The sequence below is a fragment of the Phaseolus vulgaris genome, chromosome 4 (assembly GCF_000499845.2).
Source record: "Phaseolus vulgaris cultivar G19833 chromosome 4, P. vulgaris v2.0, whole genome shotgun sequence".
NCBI lineage: Eukaryota > Viridiplantae > Streptophyta > Magnoliopsida > Fabales > Fabaceae > Phaseolus > Phaseolus vulgaris.
This window is the reverse complement of record NC_023756.2, coordinates 46,923,312-46,936,779: the sequence shown is the minus strand read 5'-3', so window position 1 is coordinate 46,936,779 and position 13,468 is coordinate 46,923,312. Positions and strand designations below refer to the sequence as shown.

The window sequence follows — 13,468 nt, the reverse complement described above, 5'->3', positions numbered from 1 at the left end:
AAATTAAAATCAAACTTACTTAATTATAAATGCTGCAACTACTATCACCAGAAAATATATCCAACTACAAGAATAAGAATAGAATAAACTGACAAAAAAAAATTTATAAACACAATTATGAAAATTAAATACAATGATCAATTTGTAAAAAAAATTACACAGATAAACAATTATTCATTGTACAAATTACTAAAGAAAACTTAAGAACAACAACGTTTAAGTAAGTCTAAGAGATTCAACATTCAAACTCAATGAACACAACTCAACACCACTAGTTGAATAACGACACCCAATATCCAATGAGAGCCAAGAATCTGAAACAAGGTAAAAAAAATTATAAGTTCTTCAAACTGCATAAAAAAATAACAAAGCTACCAAATTGATTCTCCATGCAATTCAACCAGTTACGAAATCGATTCTCACCCCATATACAAAACTAAAATCGATTATGCCTTCACTAATATGTTAATGAAAATCAATTTCAACACCTCACAAAAGAAGTTAATCAATTTTGGTAAGCACATGAAAATCGATTGAGAGCACCAACAAAGACAAAATTGAATATGTCTTACTATACAACAACCACCAGAATTTTCATTACCAACACATAAACAAAATCGATTCTTCCTTAAGTAAAGCGTCTACCAAACTCAATTTTCCTCAACAAGAAACTATTACAAAATCAATTTTCTTTCTCTACACATTGCATGCAAAATAAATTTCACCTTTGTAATGTTTTCCATAAATGCTTTCTCTTCCTCAACCACAAAAAGAACTTCAAGAAATTCTTCAATCTCTCTAGACAAGGGAACAAGGGAAACCTCACAAGAACAAGAGCTTTCACAACACCTCAATATGCACACAACACCTCAAATGAAAACATACAAAGCATGCACGGGCCTTGAAGTTTTTGAAGAAAACAAATTAAAAAATAATCAAAGATTATTCTACATCATTGATTCCTCATGTAATGGCTCAGTGTCTCTAAGGTTGAGACTAAGCATCATGCACAATTTGGTAGGGTTGAGGGGTATCCAATTTTTTTTTTAAGTTTATCACAGATATCATCGCAAATCACCACATGAGAGTAGAACAAAAAATCATCTCTACTCGTTCGTCTGTTTGCACACTCGTATTCAAATCACTTGATCCAAATAAAGAAGACACTCGCTCGTCAATCCACATATACAACGAATAAGTAGAACCAAAATATTAGCACTGTAGTTAACAACTTTAAACCCTACACATTATTTTTTGAACATTTGTAGTTATCAATGAAAGTTTTTTTTCTAAAAAGTTCTTTAATATATAAATTCAGATAAAAATAAATTTAAAAATAAAATTCAAAGAAATTTGTATAATAAAATATTAGTACAAATATTTTATATTTTAATTAATCTTTAAATAATTATTAATTAAATATTTTGTTCACCAATAATTATATTTTGATTATTTATTTTTTTAAATACGAAAATAAAATTTATTAATAATGATTAACGAATATATGTGAGTTGGGTTCTATAATAGTATTTTTTTTTCATTAACAAATAAATAATTAAAATAAGAGTACCCGTTATTTTACCTAAAACTAATCGCGATTACAACTATTTTTTTTTTCATCTTGATCACAACCTTACTTACTACTATAAAATAGATGACACTGTTGAAAGAAACTTATAAATGTAATAAATAACTATAACTATTTATATCATTACATAAAGAAACATATTATTTAGTATTTTTTATATTATTTTTAATTATATATTTTAATAAATAAAAAATTACTTATTTATTTAAGAGAATAAATTATTTGAATAATTTTTCTTATTTTAAAATTACTAAATAGTTTTTATTTTTTTTTAAATAACGGTTATTAATTTTTAATATTATTTTTACAAATTATATATATATTTAAAATAATTATATATATTGAATATAATAAAAATATAAGCGTATTTATTTTTCCCAGAAATTTATTAAAAAGGATTAATACTCTGAAATCATATAAATATAAATTAATTTATCTCACAGATTCAGTTGAGTAAGTTTCACTTTCCCACAACATTTTTCAATCCTCAAAAATTCAAAACAAAATAGAAATTCTGCATTTTCATCATTTAAAAAAAAAAGAGAAGAAAAAGCTTCTCTGCTATGCTGTTCAAATTAAATTCAAATTATAGAGGAGAATTTCTCCATAATCACGCGCCACCGAAACGACGACAGTAGAATGCGTTAGTGGTGAGAATTGATTCATCAGATTCCGAAGAAGGTAACGACGTTTTTGTTTTTTGTTGGTTCCTTTGTTTTCATGAAGAGATTTGAAATTTGTTGCACTCAATTCTGATTTTCGTTCATTAGATCTGATCTGAAATCGTGTGTGTTTCAGAGAAGAATGAGCGAGAAAGAGGCTATGGCGGAAGTGAAGGAGTGGCTTGCGAAGACGTTCGAAGGCGCTGGGAAATCCGTTCCGGAATTTGAATACACACCACGCAGCGTCTCGCATTTGCACCATCTCATCACTCTTTCCAAAGCCAAAGACGAGGCCGCGCGCCTCGTAGCTCGCGATTTCCGCCTCAAGGCCTCCGAGTACCGATCCCAAGGTCAGTCACTCTTAGCGAGGATTTCTCATGTTTTCTGTAGCTAAAATGGCGGTGGTTTTCAATTGTGGAAAATTACGTACTGCTGCAATTGGACTGGCTAAAGTGTGATGCCGTGGCCGCGGATTGTGGAAAATTATGGTGATGATGATGATTTGGTTCTAGTTAGGGTTATGGCTAGGGTTCCTCATTTTTTTCCAATGAGCAAAATGATCGTGATTAATGAAGTTGCCGGCAAATTTGGCTGCTATGGTGGTTACGCGTTGGGATTTAAAACCTTGCAGTTGCGAGGATTCCGGAGATTTTGAAGAGCGTGGGTTTGTCGCTGGAGAGCTTGCCCTCCAATGTCGGCACAAGTTTTCTTGGGAATGTGGTTACAGTTTGGTTAAGATTGCAGACTGACGATCATTGATCTGAAGTTATTGAGACTGAGAAATCATGATCTGTATGTTTAGTTTTAGAATTTAATTCAGTCAACTATCTAACATAGATATATAAATAAAGAGAAAGTTTAAATGTGAACATTTGTGTTGAGCACCTTTTCTTTAATATTCTGATATCACGCAGACATTTTGTTATTACACAACACAATTTTTGTTTTTCAAAATTTTAAAAAATTTCTGATAGAAATTAAAATGTTGTTACGTCAACAAATAGATTTTTCAATTACCTTGTTAGCTCTTGATTGTTTTAAATAATTCACACTGATTGAAACAGATAGTATCAGTCCTACTAAGTGTTGTTTTAAAATAAAATAAACAGTAGACGATATATCTTTCTAGTTAAATGATCATGTCAAGATTGATCTTAAGACTTGAGATTAATATCATTTGAGCATAGACATTGCTTGATAACGATGCCGTTTTAGTTGGATTTCAAATTATGTTTTGTAATACACCAAAAAATGAAATTTCTGTTTAGATGTTGTTGGTATTGGTTTTGGTCTCGACATCATAATTTGGTAAAGCTCACAAAAACTTATTGAGGCAGTTACGAAGCATGGAATTAGTTATATGAATCTAACTAAAATTTGTAGATTTAAGCCTTGGCAAACATTTAAGCAAAGTCAACTTTTAAATGCTTTGGTGATGATGATTCTTTGCAGCTGCGAGGATTAGGGAGATTTTGGAGAATGTGGGCCTAGCGCAGGAGAGCCTGCCCTCCAATGTGGTTACATCGGCACAAGTTCTAGCAAATGTGGCCAACTTGTTGAATATAAGAGACACTGAAATGAGTAGGTGGGTTTTGTTTGGTTTCTCCATTATTGCTTTGTTTGTATCAATATTTGAAGTTTGAATTCACCCTGGAATCTGTGTTTAGCTTTCTTGTAGCTATGGGTGATATTTCCCTAAGGAAGACTGGAGTGGAGGAAAAAAGGGCTGAAGTTAACAAGGAATCCAAGCTTCTACTTGATTACACTAGAAAGGCAATAGCCAGGCTAACATATTTAAAAAGGTACATTTTCAAATGAGTCAAACAGAGTTTTAAATTGCAATAGTCAATATTACAGAAGATTGTAGGTATGTAAATGCAGGTGCGTTGTTGTGGAAGCCTCCAAAATTGCAATGTTTCAGACTGCAATTTAAAACTAGGGAATGGAGGGCTTTTATGTATTCATGGTGTGTTTTACCTTTGCAAGTTTTGGTTGCGTTAGGGCTGATGTTGTTAACAATCGGGACCTAATGTGGTCGATGCAACTACTAGAATTGAAATGTTGTTGCATTGTGATATCACCCTAGATAGTATATTCAGCCTTTTGGCATTACACTCTTTTGTTATCAGTTTTTTTGATAAGTTTACAAGAATCAATTTTTATGCAGAACACTTGCTCAATTAGAGGATGAGGTAGCTCCATGTGAGGCTCAGATGGAGAGTTGGGCAACAAATTTACAAGTAATGGCTGCAAAAGAAAGACAGTACGTGCAACAATGTGCCAACTACAAGGTATGTTGTCTCTTTTTCTTGTGGGTGGATAGAGGCTTCAGAAATTAGTCCTTTGAGGTATAATATATGGTTGGAATGTATATGATATTGGATGTGTATTTAACTTTAGGGCACGGGAGATAAAGATAGAGAAAACAAAAGGATGTGAATGTGAACAATCAGAAAAATTAGTAGATAACTTTAGTCATTGAGGAAAAAAAGAATTATCCCATACGCATTAAAGCCTTTTATATGCATTAATGTTTATGATATTGCTCCTTAGTTTGTGGTTTATCAGTTTGTGTTCTTTTGATCGATTTTATTTCTTCTTATGTTTATGGTTTGTTATCCGTATACCTTTTTGTTAATTTACTGTGCAGTTTCTTTAGTTCTCTTTTTTGTATACAAGATCTTGATAATTGGCTTACTCTACATGATGTTATTATAGTCACCGTGTTCTTGTCATCATGGTGGTTTTTTGGCTTACTTCCATGCCCCTGCTACCATTAATAAATAACGTTGAATTGTTGTACTCTACTCTGTATGATACTGTCATGTTTTTTTATACTTCGGAATCTTGTCTTTTAGATGCTGAATAACATTTGGTGCAGGCGGTGCTGAATCATGCAGGTTATACCCCCGAGGTTAGCCACAGGGTTTTGGTTGAAATGGATGAGCATAGAAAGGAGCTAGAGAAGAAAACTAAGCCCATCCTTGATACTCTGAGGAGTTACCAAGATTTGCCTCCGGTATTCATGATTTACATGCTTTCTGTTTGTTATATTTCTTGACTGTATTAAAACTATGTTGTGTTTATTCGTATATTTCTGTTGGTTGGGATTGTTCAGGACAAAGCTTTAGCTGCCTTAGCAATTGAGGATAAGAAAATGCAGTATGCTGATGCTGAGAAGTATCTTGAAGATGTTTTGCAGTCAGCTCTTGCCAGTTCTGAGTGACTTAGTACTATAATTTTTAAAGCCTCTTTCTTTGTAAATTTGTTTCAAGATTCTGATTTTTGACCTCACTAAAGATATATATGGACAAGTGTCACTTAAGTAGGCTTTCACATGATGGAATCAGGTTAGGTAGAGTTGAATTTTAAATTGCATATCATGCAGCCATAATCCGATTCACTGGAAAAATTGTTGCATGCAATCCTTTCACATTTTATCCTAAAATCAAAAAAATTAATGGTGAGGATCATCACAATTGGAAGAGTAGTTTGAAATAGTTGAGAGAGAAATTTGGTTAACATATATTTTTGGTCTTTCTTCTTGTAGAACCAAACCAAAACCAAATACTAAGGAGGGATCCAAATTATGTTTTGCAAAAAAAATTCTACTTAGTTGCAAGAACAGTGTGTAAAAAATATATTCAAAAAATATAAAAAACTGTCTAATTGAAAGAATAGAAATAGTGAGAATTTCACTGTCTAAACTTTATATTTCAATTTAGAATATATGGGGAAAAACATTTAACCTTCCTAAACTTGACACCTTTTATAAATAGAAATTTCAAATTTTAGTTTAGTTTTGATTAATCCACAAACTTTATCCTATTTACAAATAGACATCTTCAATTTTAATTTTTGTTTTAATTGATCTTTTAATTTTATCTTTTTTTTAATAGACACCTAGAACATTAACTTTATTATAATTATTTCTTAAGAAAAAAGAAATTGTTTTTCTATCTTTGTGTTAAATGACTTTCATTAAATTATTACTATTATTAATATCATTGTTATTAGTATGAAAATAATTATTTACTATTATTATTTAACTCTTAAGTTATTAGAAAAAAGTATTTATAAAGATTTAATAAGTTTTATAAATAATTGTAATAAAATTGAAATTTTAGGTGGTAATTAAAAAGAATATAAAGATTAAGAATTAATTGGAACAAGGTTAAAATTTAATATATATATAATCTGAAATACATTTATGAATTTATGAATTATATACATATATATATATTTTTTTTAAAATTTTGTACTGTACAATTTAAAATATATTTTTAAATTATGTAATTTATAAATAAATTTCAAATTTAATAATTTACGATATATTTTCAGATTTTTGGATTGCGTGATTCAAAATATATTATAAATTGTATAATTCCTAAAAAATTTATTTATACAATATGAAATATATTTTTGAATTCCAAATTACATCCTTTAAAATAGATTTTCGAATTATATAATTTAAAATATTTTTAACCCATGATAATTTGGTCTTTTCCTACCCCTATAACTATGAAGGTGTAGGAAGAAAAGTATGGAGGTGGAAAAGAAACGCCCCATATTTAAAAGCAAATTCTTGCATGAGCCTGGTCCAAATTACGGGCTTAGAAAATTTGCTAAACAAATATATAATTTACAATAAAATCATCAAAGTAATTAAAATCTTAAGGTTTTACATTAAAATTATTTAACACTAACTAACTATTTAGGAAAATGATTACCCTTAGAGTTGTATATAATTTTTTTGTAATGGATTTAAAAAAAAATATGTATAATAAAAGGTAAATTTGTAGTTAAATGATATGAAAAATAGTAAAATAATAATATTGAGAGTTATAACGTGCTTGTATAAAAAATTGGGAAATTGGAGTTGGGAAGGTATGATTACCCAATTATTTATACTAACTTCTTAATGAATTGGTTCGGATCTAATCATCAAAAAATCAAAATTTCAATACACCACTCAACTAAACCCATATTTTTTTTTAATGGATAATAATATCGGATTATTCATATATGATAAATGCTTAGTTGTAATACCTTTTCATTTATCTGGGTATTGTTTTTTTTTTTTAATCTTAACTTGTTTCTTTTATCTTCATGCATCATCATTATCTTCAAAAGTAGCTTCAGTTCAAGATTACAACCAACCACAACATCAAGTTGCATGTCTATAATTCCATTTCTTTTCCACATTTTTCAATAGCTTGATATTAGTATGGAAGGTGAAAGAAAGCATTATAGAATAATCCATTATACTATTCTTAAAAAATGTTATTCATAGCAAAATTATGCAACTTTCTGCAGCCAAGGGATTCAACTCTTCTTTCTTGTATCAATTCAATGAGTCTCTATATACAAGGTGAAGATGCTGATATTAATGGCTGTATACATGGTCTCAAAATATGTAATCATAAATTTACAATTACCTCTTCAATCAATCCACCTAAAACTAGGTTCTCTACTTCAATGACAACTTGCTCAGCTTCATCTGCAGAAAATCCATGCCTCCAACCCCAGTTCCATATTCCATTTATCAGTCCATTGTTTCCCTTTATATCTCTCTCCATCATTGCATATATGTTATCTGAAGCTAGTTTTTCACTGTAAGATGTTAGATGCTCAATGGCATTACAGACTTCATCAACCAACCTACCTAAAGAAGTGTGCAATCTTGGATTCCCAGCACAAGTTAACAATAAAGGGTTAACTGCTTGTGATCCCTGAAGGCTTTTAAGCTCAGTGACTTCATTTGCACAGTCCAAATAGAGTGTGAGATTGGCTATTTCCTTAGTTTCACTTTTTGGTAGGAGCTTGGGACAGTCAGCATCAAGATTGAGGAGCTTCTCTGCATGCTCAATAAATGATTGACTTGTTAGAAGCAAATATTTAAGCTCAGAACTCTCTTTGTCAGGCTTGCAATAGGTTTCACTGATATTGATACTGTCATGAGCTTTCTCAGCAAGAATGGCATCATTTTCACGTTCAGACTTGAGCATAAAATAATCATCACTAGAAGAACTCTGGTTTTGCTCACAAACTTCTGTAATAAAAGAAAAAGAATATGCCTGCCATGTCAAGACTCATGAAGAAAACTATGGTTTATAAGAGCTTAATTTCCATGCACTATAAATAAAATCACTGGTGGATCTTTTAAGGTAACTATCAGTGCACATGCTAACCTCTCACAATGTAATTGTTAGCATGTGGCACAAGTGAAGATAACTTGAGAGAAATTTACCTCTAATCTTATTTGCAGATGCATATACTTCTTCATGCTCCATCTCAAGATGATGTGTTATTGTAGTTATTATTCTAATCTCAGGGCAATCATCTTTATGAGAAACAGCCACACTAATTGCTTCTTCTTGGCCTAATTGTTCATCCTGTTCAGAAAAACAATGAATTAAAATTCAGATTAAAGGCCTTGCTTCACTCATGGATTACTAACCCAAACTCAAATTTCTAAGAGATGATACACAATAATGTTACATTTGCTAGAGACAAAAAGATGAGGGCAAAAGTAAACTTACAACTGGTTTAGCTGCTTCAGGCTCAGCAACAGCAGGCCTTTGCTTCTTCATCTGTTTCTTTTTCTGTTCCTTGGAATAACTAATCTTTTGGCTCTTTGGTTTTGAGATGGTATTTGAATTTGAAACAGTGCTCTTTCTGCTGGGAATCTCATTCTTTTCAATTCGGGAGCCACTTTGTGGCTTCCTAATCTTGGTACTTGTAGAGCTGATTTCTGCTTGATCTTCTTGGGATTTTGTCACAACTTTGGTTTTGGAAACCTCAACTACTGGGACAAGAGTTTTTTGTTGATGTTTGGATTTTGAAACCTCCTTTTCTGACATCTTTCTACTTGGGGCAATGGTCTTTACCTTAGATTTTCTATCAACAGTTTCATTTACATGTGATTTGTGACTGACATGACTAGGCAGTTTTACCTTACCTTCAAGGGCCTTCTCGTTTCCAAGAGGCTTGATTTCTTTTTCCTTCAACTCCACAAGCTCTCTGAGGAGTTTAGTTCTTTCCTCTTTGGCAAGCCTTCTGGATACATGTTCTTCCATTCTTTTCCCCACGGTTGAGTCTTCCTTGGGTTGGAACACTTTGGAAGTGCCAACTTTTGCTTTTAGATTTCTAAGGGATAACTTTTCTGAAGGAACAACATGCTGGTAACTGTTTACACATTCCTGGTATGGAGTACATCGAGGTTTCATAAGTACAATAGGGGGTAAATCACCACAATGTTTGTAGTGCGGATCAATGGAATGATGGACCTGAACATTAGGCTCTCTCACAGGACTCTTCTTCAAAAGTCCATTGAAATGAGTAGTCTCAAGGATTTCCTTCAAGGTCATCTTACGTTCTAGATTAACCTTCTCAACATTTTTTCTCAGTTTAGGCATATCTATGTCAAATACATGTCTCTTCTGATTCAGAATCTTTGGACTCTCCAACTGTTTCTGCATAACAGCTGGAAATGATCTTGAAGGTGCTTCTTCTAAACCCATCAGCTTGGCAACCAGATTGGATCGTCTTTCCCTCCTTGAAGTTGTTGGTGAGAAAGAAGAATCAGAAAGCTTATCATTCCAAGCCACAGAAGATTGGCTTGAGTTTGTGGAGTGGAATGTGGATGCTGAATCCAACCCTTCAGTGGTAGTGAACAAATTTTGGCTAATCAGGCTCTCCTTGATCACTTTCTTAAGCTCCTCAGTGCAACTACTTGAAGAACCATCAGCTGAAGGCCAATGTCTTTGGAATCCCATTGGATAACTTTGTTCACCAAAATGATCACAATGTGCAGTTCCATCCATCGGCATTTCATCAAATCTCCCTCTTTCAGGTTTCCCATTTTGTCTTCTCTTCAAGCTAGCCATGTGTTGTGAAGCTTCTTGCACCTTGCGCAGCATTAGTAGAGATTCTTGCAGGTCAAGAGCCCCTTTTAGCAAATCTTTTGCTATATCTTCAGAACTTCCATCATACCTAAGACCCCTAGACCATGAATCAATCATGTTGTTCAACCTTTGAGCCCCTCTAGATACCTCCATGAGCTGCAAGGATGATGGATCAAAACACCTTTCTGCGGATCCTTTTGAAACCTTCTCCTCTTTGTCTTGTTTGTTAGCCAATGATGTCTCAGCCGGCCTCCTAGTTTTTGTCTTGTCCTTCATTTTCTGTGAACTGGTCCTGTATTTCCTTATAGCCCCACACTCAACTACCCCTTTTGGATCATCACATGTCATGAATGGTCTATACATGACTGAGTCTTGAGGGGATATTCTGTCACAGAAATTTCATCAACAAACTGGGTGTCTAGTAATATTTTAACAACCAAAATAAACAACAATTGTTATTAAAATCTCAGAATACTTACATGGTCTTGTCCTCTTGGATCTCAGTTTGTCTACATGAGACAAAAATGAGGCTTGTTTTTTTTCCAACTGAAACATGTGCAATTAATTAATTAGTCCTCATCGAAACAACAATTCTAGCAAAAATGAGGAGGTAGATCAACATAGAAACAAACAAAAAAGGTCTCGATCATTAGCACACTTGAACCATGAAAATGAAACTGTTTGCATATGTTTCAAATTGGACTCTTGAAGCAAGCACAGAAAGAGAGTTGGAGATCTGTGTGTAATTCTCCACTGAAATCAGAAAGGACCCAACTTGGAAATGATTCCAAAAACTCCAACTTTAATCACACATCATCATAGTATCCACGAATCCATTGGCAAGCTAAAACATTTTTGCAATTCACACTCCATTTTTTCGTTCCCAGATTAATATAAAAAAACAAACATTTTTCTTTTGTTTCTCCTCAGAGTTGATGATGGAACCAAATATTCAACATTCTCAGAAACTCACAACAAAGAAGCTAAAACGCCAACCCTTTAATCCAAAAAGAAGTAAGAATTCACGGTTTCATGCAACACTTACAACTTACCCTTGATTTTCCTTCAACTGTTCATCACAATCAGCAGCACCTATCCAAACCCAGATGAGAAACTCATGAAAAAAAAATAAGAAAAAAAAGTTGCATTTATGGTGAGGAGGAGCCAGGAAGGTTTAGAGAAGCTTCGTCCAAGGGAGCGAGGTGCAAGCAAGAGACTCAGATCCACATGGGAGGAACAAGACAGTCAAATGGTTGCATTGACTTTGTGATTGGATGAATGAAGGGTAGATACTAGCAACAAACAACCTTGAGCTTTCAAAAAACACCACACAGTGAGTGTTTTGCTTAGCATTGTTTAAAGGGATTTGTTTAGAGACAAGAAAATCACTGAAAGATCATGGATGTGAAAAATGGCAGCAAATGGCTTTGGTGGTACACATTGGTTGCAGAGTGCCAAAGAAGCAAAGCAAAGCCTGTTTCAAAAGCACACGGGTCAGACAATCAGAGTGGAAAAATGGCTCCACGCAAACCAGTTGATCAAAACAAAAATTTTGGTACTTCTTTTCTTCTAAAGTTATTATGTCATTATTATTTTTTTAAACATATTACCATAAAAAGGTAGTTTTCATGAGACCCTTTTGAAAATCAATAAACCAATGAGAAAATAGTTCATGTCATCGTAAAGTAACTATTACAAATTTATTAACTTTATATAAAGTTACAATTTTTACAAACACCATCTTCTTATAATACTAAATTATTGGTTTAAGTAATATAAAACTCTAATTTTGTTAATTATAGTGAACATGGTCATTGAGCTTCTTCAACATATTGTAAATTATCCATATCAGAAAAAAGTTAAACCTGTGTAGTGATATCAGTTAAACTCTATAATAAATAGTGCAGTTAGAAACCTGGTCTTTACGGCACTCTACTGTTATGAAGACAGAGATTGGTGAGCTTGGCCATTTGATTAAGGTTAAATTCGTTATTTGCTGTCATACATAAATCATTGCCTCTATCATATAATATCTAGCAATGCCACCATATGATCTTATGTTTAATATTTGTTTATAATGTTTTGTCACATTGCTTGAGAAAAAAAGTGTCTTAAAACAGTGCAGGTGCAGATAATTGATGCAAACAGACAATAAAAAAACTAGGAATTCAGCAATGCAGACAACCTAATAAATCATCACTAGTTCTGCTAAGTTTTGTTTGTGTCGGTATGGAAAAACAAATTCATGTAAAGTTATAGTAAAATCATTTTTCCTAATCCTAGAATACCCCTTAATGAGATTTTAATATGAATCTCTGAAAACACTAAAGTTTATTTAAAAAGTTAACTTCTTTCAACCAATACCACTTCTTTGCATACACAGAAAATCATAAATGTGAGTTGAAATATTAATATATATGTTGTCCCAATATTAAATTTTGAAAGATAATCAAATCCTCCCAAACAGGTTCTAAAAAATTATGAAATGTCTTTAGAGAAGGAAACAAAGTTGCTGATTTTCTTGCAGAAACATGGTCTTCAATCCAGATAGGTGATAATTAATTGAGTTTTATCAAGTTTTAGTCCCTTTGCATCACTGAAAAAAAGTCCTTCTTCATTATAATATTTTCATTATTAATTTAATTACAATTATTGTTATTAAAATTTGAGTCACTGGTTACATATATGAGTGTGATAAACACAATTAGTGTTGAATGAATAAATAAATAAATATAATAATAAAAGCATTTGAAGTCAAATGTTTACTTATAATGAAATATTAATTACTAAAGATCCACTTGTCCCTACACTCCAACTAAAGTCTAAATTGGCCGGCATATAACTCAATCTTCAAACCAAATTCTCAATATTTAATGTTCATAATTATTTTCATAAAAAAGTTTTACTTGTTGCCTCTTTCCCAAGCATACCAAGGAAACAATTTTCCCATCATTTATTTTTTAATAAAATTTATTTCACACTTAATAGTAAAAGATAATATTCTATAACTATTTTAAAATTATTCTAATAAAGATAGACGTCTTTTAATTAAAACATTTAATTTAGTCAGAAACAATAGTTAAATTATTATTTTGCCTTATCAGGTTATCTTCTTTCCTTTATCTCTTCCTTTTTTCTTTGTATTTGGTATTATTTTCAGCTACATTCTCATATTGATTACAATTCCGCATATTCTTCAATCAATCTCCGTAATTAATTAATGTTCCTTTTTCTTTATGAAAAATAAATAAGATATTTTTCATTAATTTTAGATATCGGTACTACGAGGATCAACTAACAATAATTTTTTT

At 31.9% G+C, this 13,468-nt stretch overlaps 2 protein-coding genes across 3 annotated transcripts; one reads left to right on the top strand and one right to left on the bottom strand.

Annotated features, from left to right (window-relative positions):
- Nucleotides 1-2,034: 2,034 nt before the first annotated feature.
- On the top strand, nucleotides 2,035-5,586 carry LOC137838087 (AUGMIN subunit 1). The gene is made up of 7 exons (XM_068647315.1): nucleotides 2,035-2,269; nucleotides 2,387-2,600; nucleotides 3,703-3,835; nucleotides 3,918-4,052; nucleotides 4,418-4,541; nucleotides 5,132-5,269; nucleotides 5,369-5,586. Exons 2-7 carry the CDS (start codon nucleotides 2,393-2,395, stop codon nucleotides 5,474-5,476), a joined length of 846 nt encoding a protein of 281 aa, XP_068503416.1. The 5' UTR covers nucleotides 2,035-2,269; nucleotides 2,387-2,392; the 3' UTR covers nucleotides 5,477-5,586.
- A 1,971-nt stretch (nucleotides 5,587-7,557) lies between these two features.
- LOC137838086 (uncharacterized) lies at nucleotides 7,558-11,955 on the bottom strand. 2 transcript variants are annotated; one of them, XM_068647312.1, is made up of 5 exons: nucleotides 11,210-11,955; nucleotides 10,637-10,703; nucleotides 8,793-10,542; nucleotides 8,501-8,645; nucleotides 7,558-8,302 (listed from the first exon to the last, which is right to left on the bottom strand). In XM_068647312.1, exons 3-5 carry the CDS (start codon nucleotides 10,518-10,520, stop codon nucleotides 7,671-7,673), a joined length of 2,505 nt encoding a protein of 834 aa, XP_068503413.1. In that variant the 5' UTR covers nucleotides 10,521-10,542; nucleotides 10,637-10,703; nucleotides 11,210-11,955; the 3' UTR covers nucleotides 7,558-7,670. The 2 variants fall into 2 exon arrangements, with proteins under 2 accessions (XP_068503413.1, XP_068503414.1); XM_068647313.1 differs by having other exon boundaries at nucleotides 7,558-8,299; nucleotides 11,210-11,710.
- Between the last annotated feature and the right edge of the window lie 1,513 nt (nucleotides 11,956-13,468).